General features: G+C 41.6%; 1 protein-coding gene across 1 annotated transcript; it reads right to left on the minus strand.

The window, feature by feature from the left end:
• Positions 1-9,565: 9,565 nt before the first annotated feature.
• Positions 9,566-10,510, minus strand: LOC148122697 (olfactory receptor 2A12-like). Its single transcript, XM_087903868.1, has one exon. It carries the CDS (start codon positions 10,508-10,510, stop codon positions 9,566-9,568), a length of 945 nt encoding a protein of 314 aa, XP_087759994.1.
• Between the last annotated feature and the right edge of the window lie 592 nt (positions 10,511-11,102).

Raw genomic sequence — 11,102 nt, forward strand, 5'->3', positions numbered from 1 at the left:
CACAAAGACACAACCAAGAAAGAGAATTACAGGCCAATCTCACTCATGAACATCGACGCGAAAATTCTAAAATACTGGCAAACCGAATCCAAGAGCACATTAGAAAAATTATCCATTATGATCAAGTCGGCTTCATTCCAGAAATGCAGGGCTGGTTCAACATACGCAAATCTATCAATGTAATCCATCATATAAATAAACTGAAAGAAAAAAACCATATGATCATCTCACTAGATGCTGAAAAAGCATTTGACAAAATTCAACACCCATTTATGATAAAGGTGTTGGAGAGACTGGGGATACAAGGATCATACCTAAATATAATAAAAGCAATATACAGCAAGCCAACAGCTAACATCAAACTGAATGGAGAGAAACTCAAAGCCTTTCCACTAAAATCAGGAACGCGACAAGGCTGTCCACTCTCTCCATACCTCTTCAATATAGTGCTTGAAGTTCTAGCAATAGCAATAAGACAACATAAGGGGATCAAGGGATTCGTATTGGAAAGGATGAAGTTAAACTTTCGTTATTTGCTGACGATATGATAGCATACATAAGTGACCCCAAAAACTCTACCAAAGAACTCCTACAGCTGATAAACACCTTTAGTAACGTGGCAGGATACAAGATCAACTCCAAAAAATCAGTGGCCCTCCTATACACAAAGGATAAAGAAGCAGAGAGGGAAATCAGAAAAGCATCACCTTTCATGATAGCCACAAATAGCATAAAATATCTTGGGATAACTCTAACCAAGGAAGTGAAAGACCTATTTGACAAGAACTTTAAGTCTTTGAAGAAAGAAATTGAGGAGGATACCAGAAAATGGAAAGACCTCCCCTGCTCTTGGATTGGGAGAATCAACATAGTAAAAATGGCAATTCTACCAAAAGCAATCTATAGATTCAATGCAATCCCCATCAAAATCCCATCAAACTTCTTCACAGACCTTGAGAGAACAATAATCAAGTTTATATGGCAAAACAAAAAACCCAGGATAGCCAAAACAATCTTATACAATAAAAGAACTTCTGGAGGCATTACCATCCCTGACTTCAAACTCTATTATAGAGCTACAGTATTGAAAACAGCTTGGTATTGGCATAAGAACAGAGAAGTCGACCTATAGAATCGAATAGAAGACCCAGATATTAACCCACAAACTTATGAACACCTAATTATCAACAATGGAGCTAAAGGTATACAATGGAAGAGGAAAGCATCTTTAACAAATGGTGCTGGCATAACTGGATGTCAACCTGTAAAAAAATGAAAGTAGATCCATATCTATCACCATGCACAAAACTCAGGTCCAAATGGATTAAAGACCTCAACATTAATCCATTCACTTTGAACCTGATAGAAGAGAAAGTGGGAAGTAGTCTACAAGATATAGGCACAGGAGGCCTCTTCCTAAGTAGGACCCCAGTAGCACAGACAATAAGAGAAACAATGAATAAATGGGATCTACTGAAACTGGGAAGCTTCTGTAAAGCAAAGGACACTGTCAGTAGGACAAAAAGGCTGCCTTCTGACTGGGAGAAGATCTTCACCAACCCCTCATCAGACAAAGGTCTGATCTCCAAAATATACAAAGAACTCAAGAAACTAGGCACTAAAACTCTAATTAACCCAATTAAAAAATGGGGTACTGAACTTAACAGAGAATTCACAACAGATGAACTTCGAATGACCAGAAGACACTTAAGGTCATGCTCAACCTCCTTAGCGATCAGGGAAATGCAAATCAAAACCACTTTGAGATACCATCTTACACCTGTCAGAATAGCTAAAGTCAAAAACACCAACGATAGCCTATGCTGGAGAGGATGTGGGGTGAGGGGAACACTCATCCATTGTTGGTGGGAATGCAAATTTGTGCAGCCACTGTGGAAATCAGTGTGGCGGTTTCTCAGGAAACTGGGAGTCAACCTCCCTCAGGACCCAGCAATTCCACTCTTGGGAATATACCCTAGAGATTCCCTAACGTACTACAAAAGCATTTGTTCTACTATGTTCATAGCAGCACTCTTTGTAATAGCCAGAACCTGGAAACAGCCTAGGTGCCCCTCAATAGAAGAATGGTTTAAAAAGGTGTGGAACATATACACATTAGAGTTTTACTCAGCGGTAAAAAACAATGACATCTTGAATTTTGCATGCAAATGGATGGAAATAGAAAACGCTTTACTGAGTGAGGTAAGCCAGACCCAAAAAGAGGAACACGGTATGTATTCACTCATAAGTGGATTCTAACCATAATTAAAGGTCTTTGAGCCTATTATTCGTGATCCTAGAGAAGCTAAATAAGAAGATGAACCTGATGAAGATTATTTAGCTATCCGCCAGGACGTAGGAAATAGTCAAGAGTCCCAGGTAACCTCAGGGGAATGGGGTGGGTGGGAGGGTTGTTGGAAGGGGAGAGGGTTAGAGAGAAGGGAGTAGGGGAGGAATGGGGAAAGCTCGGTGGCCTGGGATGGGGGGAGGGAGGAAGGATGAATATGGGATCAGGGAAGAATATATTTCAACTAAGGGAGTCATTTTAGGGTTTACAGGAGACTTGATTATATATGGGATCCCAGGTCCAAGGAGAGATCCCCAGATTGTTCTCTGGACAGAGGAGAGGGTGCCTGAACCGGCCTTGGCCCATAACCATACTGATGAATATTTTGCTTATCACCATAGATCCTTCATCTGGCGAAGGACGGCGATACAGACGGAGACCCACATTGGAGCACCGGACTAAGCGCCTCAAGGTCCAAATGAGGAGCAGAAGGAGGAAGAACATGAAAAAGGAAATAAGGACTGCGAGGGATGCTATCACCCACTGATACAAGGGGACGGATCTAATCAGAGTTTACCAAGGCCAGTTGGACTGGGACTGAACGAGGACGTGATCTAACCAGATTCTCGGAATTTGGCCGGATTCTCTGACTGTGGCTGGCCCGAAGTCTTTCTGAAAAGCCATTGACTATGACACTGGGACCTGTTTCCTCTACATATACTGGATTTTGGGGATCCAGTCTGTTTGGACACTCACCTTCCTGGACCTGGAGGGAGGTGGAAGGAACTGGAACTTCCCACAGGGCAGGAAACCCTGACTGCCCTGGGGGACGAAGAGGGAGGAGGAGGGGGAGTGGGGGGAGTGGGAGGGTGTTGGGAGGGGGGGCAGAAATGGAAACTTTTATAATTTAATAAAATTTACTTTAAAAAAATAAATAAAACATGGTATTGGGCTTCATTTGGATGGAAGACTTTTAATGACTGCTTCTATCTCCTTTGGGATGAGGGGCCTATTTTGATTTTGTATCTTATCTTGATTTAACTTTAGTAAGTGGTATCTATCCAGAAAATTAACCCCTTCTTTTAGATTTTCCAATTTTGTTGAATACAGCTTTATAAAGTATGACCCAATGATTCTTTGGATTCTTCAGTGTCTGTTATCTCCCTCTATCTATTTTATCTGATTTTGTTACTTTGGATATTAGCTCTCTGTCTTTTAATTCATTTGGATAAGGTTTCATCTATCTTACTGATTTTCTCAAAAAAACCCAACTTCGTTTATTTGATTCTTTGTATTTTCCCTTTGTTTTTATTTTATTGATTTTTAACCCTAAGTTTGATTATTTCCTGACATTTATTCCTCTTGGTGTGTTTACTTCTTTTTTATTTGAAAGTTTTTTATTGATTTTTATTGAGATCTACATTTTTCTCTGCTCCCCTGCATGCCTCTCTCCTCTCCTTCAACCCTCCCTTGAGGTCCCCATGCTCTCAGTTTACTCAGGAGATCTTGTCTTTTTCTACTTCAAATGTAGATTAGATCCATGTATGTCTCTCTTAGAGTCCTCATTGTTGTCTAAGTTCTCTGGGATTGTGATTTGTAGGCTGTTTTCTTTGTTTTATGTTTAAAAACCATTTATGAGTAGTACATGTGATAATTGTCTTTCTGGGTCTGGATTACCTCACTTAAAATGATGTTTTCTAGCTCCATCCATTTGCCTGCAAAATTCAAGATCTCATTACTTTTTCCTGCTGTGTAGTACTCCATTGTGTAAATGTACCACATTTTCCTTATCCATTCTTTGGTCGAGGGTCATTCAGGTTGTCTCCAGGTTCTGGCTATGACAAACAAAACTGTTATGAACATAATTGAGCACATGTCCTTGTGGCACAATTGAGCATCCTTTGGGTATATACCCAAAAGTGGTATTACTGGGTCTTGAAGGTTGTTTCGTAATTTTCTGAGAAATCGCCACATTGACCTCCAAAGGGGCTGAACCAGCCTGCGTTCCCACCAGCAATGCAGGAGTGTTCCCTTTTCCCCGCAACTTCTCCAGCATAAGTTGCCATCATTGTTTTTGATCTTGACCATTCTTACAGGTGTAAGATGGAATCTCAGAGTTGTCTTGATTTGCATTTCTCTGATGACTAAGGATGTTGAACATTTCCTTAAGTGTCTTTCAGACATTTTAGATTCCTCTGTTGAGGGTTCTCTGTTTAGGTCTGTACTTCATCCTTTTTTTTTTTTTTTGATTATGTGTTCTTTTGATGACCAATTTCTTGAGTTCTTTGTATATTTTAGAGATCAGACCTCTGTCTGATGTGGGGTAAGTGAAGATATTTTCCCATTCTGTAGACTGTTGTTTTGTCTTGTTGACAATGTCCTTTGCTTTACAGAAGCTTTTCAGTTTCAGGAGGTCCCATTTATTAATTGCTTCTCTCAGTGTCTGTGCTGCTGGAGTTATGTTTAGGAAGTGGTTCCCTGTGCTAATGCGTTCAAGTGTATTTCCCACTTTCTCTTCTATAAAGTTCAGTGTGGCTGATTTTATATTGAGGTCTTTGATCCATTTGGACTTGAGTTTTGTGCATGGTGATAGATATAAATCTATTTTCATTCTTCTACATGTTAATATCAAGCTATGCCAGCACCATTTGTTAAATATGCCTTCTTTTTTACATTTGATTTTTTTATTCTTTGTCAAAAATCAGGTGTTTGAAAGTATGTGGATTAATATCTGGGTCTTTCATTGGGTTCCATTGGTCCTCCTGTCTGGTTTTGTTTTTCGGTTTTGTGTGTGTGTGTGTGTGTGTGTGTGTGTGTGTGTGTGTGTTTATTTTTTTATTATTAAATTATAAAAGTTTCCATTTCAGCCCCTCCTCCCACCACCCTCCCACTCCCCCCACTCCCTCTCCTCCTCCCTCTCCATCCCCTAGAGCAGTCAGGGTTTCCTGCCCTGTGGGAAGTTCGAGTTCCTCCCCCCTCCCTCCAGGTCCAGGGAAGGTGAGAGTCCAAACAGACTAGAGCGCCAAAATCCAGTATATGCAGAGGAAGCAAGCCCCAGTGTCATTGTCAACGGCTTTTCAAAAAGGCTCCGGGCCAGTCACATTCAGAGAATCTGGTTGGATCATGCCTCGTTCAGTCCCAGTCCAACAGGCCTTGGTGAACTCTCATTATATCAGTCCCCTTGTATCAGTGGGTGCTCGCATCCCTCGCAGTCCTGATTACTTTTTTTATTTTCTTCATCATTCTGTTCCTCATTTGGACTGTGGAGTGCTCAGTTCGGTGTTCCAATATGGGTCTCCATCTGTATTGCCATCCAACGTCGGATGAAGGTTTCCTGTGCCCTTGCCTTCATTGCTCACGATCTCTTTCCTTCTGCCTCTCATTTGGACCTAGGGAGCTAGGTCCAGTGTTCCAACGTGGTTCTCCGCCTCCATCTCCATCCATCGCCAGATGAGGGTTCTATGGTGACATGCAAAATATTCATCAGTATGGTTGTGGGCCAAGGCCGGTTCAGGCACCCTCTCCTCTGTCCAGAGAACAATTTGGAAATCTCTCCTTGGACCTGGGATCCCATATATAATCAAGTTTCCTATAAACCCTAAAATGACTCCCTTAGTTGAAATATATTCTTCCCTGATCCCATATTCATCCTTCCTCCCTTCCCCCCATCCCGGTCAACCGAGCTTTCTCCATTCCTCCCCTACTCCCTTCTCTCTAACCCTCTCCCCTTCCAACAACCTTTTTTTTTTTTTTTGCCAATACCAGGCTGCTTTCAGAACTGTAGCTCTATCGTAGAGTTTGAAGTCAGGGATTGTGATGCTTCCAGAAGTTCTTTTATTATACAGAATTGTTAAAATATATATTTTTCTAAATAAGCTTTTTTATTTTGCATACCAATCCCAGGTCCCCCTCATTCCTGTCTTTCCACTTCTTCTACCTTTTTCCCATTCCACCCCCATCCACTCCACAGAGAGGATAAGGCCTCCTGTGAGGAATCAACAAAGTCTGTCAAGTCACATTGAGGCAGGAGCAATGACCTCCTGCCTTGTGTCTAGACTGAGCAAGGTATCCTTCCATAGGGGATGGGCTCTAAAATGTCAGTTAGTGTACTAGGAATAAATCCTTGTACCACTGCTAGTAGCCCCACAGCTTCCCAGGCCACACAACTGAATCCCACAATCAGATGACCAAGTTCAGCCCTATGCAGGTTTCCCAGCTGATAGTCTGGAGTCAGTGACCTCCCATTAGCTCAGGTCAACTGTTTTGGTGGGTTTCTCCATCATGGTCTTGACCCCTTTCGTCTTATTATTGCTCCTTCCCCTCTTCAACTGGGCTCTTGGAGCTTGGTCCAGTGGTTAGAGCTGTGGATCTCTGTACCTCTTCCATCAGATATTGGATAAAGGTTTGATGATGACAATTAAGGTAGTCATCAACCTGATGACAGGGGAAGGCCAGTCCAGGCACCCTCTCAACTATAGATTGAAGTCTTAGATGACATCACCCTTGTGGACTCCTGGGAATTTCCCTAGTACCAGGTTTCTAGCTAACCTCATAAAGGCTCCCTCTATCAAGATATCTCTTTCCTTACACTCTTTCTCTGTCCTTCCCCTAACTGGATCATCCCATTCCCTCATGTTCTCCTCCCTACTACCCTTCTCCCCTTCCACACTCCCCTCTTCCTCCCATGCTGAAGTTGCTTCCCCTGCATGTCTTGTTTTCTCCGGTAAAATTTTATCCTTGTAGGGTCACTGATGGAGCATAAAGACTAGATAGTTGTCCCTTTGTATAACTAGCTAATTATATCTACATTTTCTTGGTTGTCAAATTCAGAAAAGCAACTTCCAAAAGAGATGTAAAGTTTATGTGCTTGAAGGACATAAAAAGTCATGCTTTTCTAAGAAAATGTTTTAAGGTCTAAAAAGGTATTTTTAGGTTGGCAATACAAGTTATGATAGAAGTGGTTTAGGCATAAAACTTTGGACTCATCAAGGCAGTATAGATAATAATTACTCCAAATGTTAAAACTACTGAACTGGGCATTGGGAATGTAATTTTTACTTGATAATTTTTCTTGCTGTGTTAGAGTTAAACACTTCACTTGTTTAGACAAAATGAGAAAATGTCGCAGGATATTTGTTCACCTTGTGTGTAAGGTTTCATAGAGAGTTGAAGGGCCAATAGCTAAACAGGGGAGAATAGGCAGGACTTCTAGGGGGAAGAGAGGAACTTGAGATGAACATAGGTACACAAGGGGGACTCCAACTAGGATGTGGAGCAAATGAGACATATATAATGGTATAGAGGAAAAAGCTGTGTGGCAGAATTTAGATGAATTTAGGTTGTAAGAGCAAGTTGAGAATAAGCCTAAGCTTATAGCCAAGATTCATAATGGGAAATATGGCTCCATGTTATTCTTTGGGGCCTGGAGATCAGAGAAAGTCAGAACACACACATGAATATCCACATGAGCTGAGCAAGAATGTAACTGGGTCCTTGCCACATACCATATTAAACTATTCAGAAACAGTCAAAATCTAAAAAAAAATTAAAACAACAATGGGAGTAAATTTTCATGACATTGTCTAAAGTAAATTCTTAGATCTACGGCAAAATAACAAGAAATAAAAGTTCTTGCTCAGGTGGAGTGGAGAATTCCTATAACACCAGCACTCCTAGGTCAGATATGGGAGGATCTCTGAGTTTAATGTTAGCCTGGCCTACATAGTTAGTTCCAGAAGAGACAGGGTTACATAGGGGAAATCTGACTTATTTAAAAGTAAATGAATTGTATTTTACCAAGGTAAAAACTTTTATAAAACAAAGGATATCATCAAAGAAACAAAAATTCTACCAAGTGTGGTTTCCCATGCTATAATCCCAGCACTGGCGAAGACAGGGAAGAAAGACTGAAAGTTCAAGGTAATCTTCAAAATGTGGAATGTTTCAGGCTAACCCAAGATAAGTGAGAATTCTCAAAAATAAATATATAAGTAACAGTAGTAAAGAGTATTAACCATGAATGAAGGGTACCCATTATTTAAAAATACTTGACCACAGAATAAAACTGGAAGGCCTGAGGCCTCTTTAAGAAAGAATATGTCAGTCATAGAGGAATCTGCTGATTGGTCAATTAAGAAGTCCTCTGAAGATGGTAAACAATCGAAGGGTGGAAAGGGAGACAGCAGTCAGCAGTCAATGCTTGGAAGTGCCCTTGGATGCTGCCTATGAGTAGAAAATTTGGGAAGTCTCTGATGAGAACCGTGCTTCCTTCACTTTTAGCATTGCAGCATTTGACAGAAGAGGCCATATCATGTTTCCCCATATACCACACTGAATTTACATGTGAAGTTCATTCTGAGTGTATTTTATTACCTCTCTTGAACAATCTATCAGCTTACCTCTGTCCTAAGAACACATGCCATGCTACTTAGCATACAGTGCCTCAGCTTTCTGCTATCTCTACTATGCTATCCACACTTAGCATGTTTGTGTAGGTTTATAGGTATGCTGTCGTGTTCTGGGAACCACACCAGGATACATAATGCACATAACTTGCTGACTCCTAAGTAAAGAAACCAACATATCTGACCATGGACACAGAATGTGTATTGCTTCTCTCTAGTCCAAAAACTTCACAAATCCTGCTGTCAGGCTGGACCATACTACTTTTTGGCCGAGAGAATGTGTAGAAAGAGAAGCAGGTTACTCTTGAGAAGCTGAGTTATTTTGAGTTTATCCACTATTCCATTCCTTCCATTCTAGGATGTCATGTTAGACATAAAGTTCCTCCTTCAGTATGGATGTGAGAGGACAGAAGGTCATTCACAACCTATAACTACAAGAATGAATGACAAATGATTATTAAGAATTATAACCAGCGGGGCTGGAGAGATGGCTCAGAGATTAAGAGCACTGATTGCTCTTACCGAGGTCCTGAGTTCAATTCCCAGCAACCACATGGTGGCTCACAACCATCTACAATAAGATCTGGTACCCTCTTTGGGCCAGCAAACATACAGACAGACAGAACACTGTATTCATAATAAATAAATAAATCTTTAAAAAAAAGAATTATAACCAGTAAGTTTACCAAGGTGTTCAGAATTATACGTTAGTGTAGCCTGTAAATCAAAATACTCAACTTAGATTCACAGTGGTTTGTCCCAGGTATCAAGTACTATATTTGTCGAATACACAAGACAGCTAAATAAAATAAAGGTTCTGTCCCTTTACCAAAAACTGGATAATCCACTCCAGATTCTCCTGGATCCTGGTTCACTAGTCCACCCTACCATGTGCTATCACCTTGAGAAATGCTCTCTTGATGTCCTTGTTCCTCAAACTGTAGACCACGGGATTGAGCAAGGTGGTAAAGGCATTGTAAAAGAGTGAGATCTGCTTGTCTCGCTCAGGCGAGTAGCTGGAGTTGGGCCTCATGTAGATGTAAGAGGATGAACCATAAAAGAATGTGACCACAGTCAGGTGGGAGGCACAGGTAGAGAAGGCCTTGCAGCGGGCTTGGGTGGACTTGATCTTGAGAACTGCCATGACAATATGAACATAGGAGGCCGCAATGAGGGAAACTGGAGGGAGAATCATAAAAACACTCAAAACCTGGTCCACTATCTCAATGAGATAGGTATCCATGCAAGCCAGGATACGCACTGCAGGGCTTTCACAGAAATAGTGGTTGACCTTGTTGGGCCCACAATATGGCAGATGCATGGTGAAGAAAGTATGTAACAAGGCAGAGAGGAAACCACAGACCAAAGACCCAGCTGCCAGTTGTATGCACAGTCCCCAGTTGAGGATGACAGTATAATGCAGTGGGTAGCAAATGGCCACATATCTGTCATAAGCCATTACAACAAAGAAGGTGCACTCAGTAGCAGCCAGGGCACCAAACACATACATCTGTATCCAGCAGCCAGCAAACGAGATGGTCTGAGAGTGAGCAAGAAGATGCACCAACATCTGGGGCATGGTGGTGGTGACATAGCTCATATCCAACATGGCAAGGATACAGAGGAAGAAGTACATGGGAGTGTGCAGCTGTGTGTCCAGGCAGATCAGCAGGATGATGAGCCCATTGCCCATGACAGAGCTCAGGTAGATGAGAAGGAACACAATGAAGAGGATGCTGTTGGTCGTGGGGTCACTGGAGAAGCCAAGCAGTATAAACTCAGAAACCCAAGTTTGGTTGTGTCCTGGCATCACCCACATAGTGGACACTGTAAGAGAATCACATTCATCTATGAGTAACCTGACACAGGCCAGCTAACCAGGCAGAAGATGGAGACACAGGCTGGTGAGATGGCACAAAGGTTAAGAGCACTGACTGCTGTCCCAAGGAGAGATTGCTCAGAACTCTCTGTGCCTCCAGTTCCCGGCAATGTGGTTCCCTCCTCTCACCTCCACAGTCCAGAAACACACATGGTCACAGGCATGTATGTAGGCCAAAACTCATAAGTATAAAATTTAAAAAAAAAAACAGTAGTTTTAGTTAAGAAAAGGTGAGATGTGATTCTGAGCACACTGTTCAGTTTCTGTGCATTCTTCTCAAGTTACTATACCTCCAAATGTCTCAGTATCTCCATCAATCAAATGAGGCTGATGATAAAAAAAAATGTCTCAGGAAAACGAGGAATATCTAACACATTTCACATAACTCCTAGAACCGGAACACAACACTTGACATGTTATGCGCAATCTCATTCTCTCATTCTGTCTCTGGAAGGGAGAGACATGAGATCCCGGCCTCAAGGAATAAGGTAAGCGCAACTGAGAGAGCACCCAAAGTCAGTCTCTGACCAAA

Source organism: Myodes glareolus, chromosome 3 (genome assembly GCF_982192425.1).
Source record: "Myodes glareolus chromosome 3, mMyoGla1.1, whole genome shotgun sequence".
Taxonomy (NCBI): Eukaryota; Metazoa; Chordata; class Mammalia; order Rodentia; family Cricetidae; genus Myodes; species Myodes glareolus.

Excerpts from the sequence above, each read along its gene's own strand:
- LOC148122697 (XM_087903868.1), bottom strand. The coding sequence starts at position 10,510 with ATGTGGGTGATGCCAGGACACAACCAAACTTGGGTTTCTGAGTTTATA.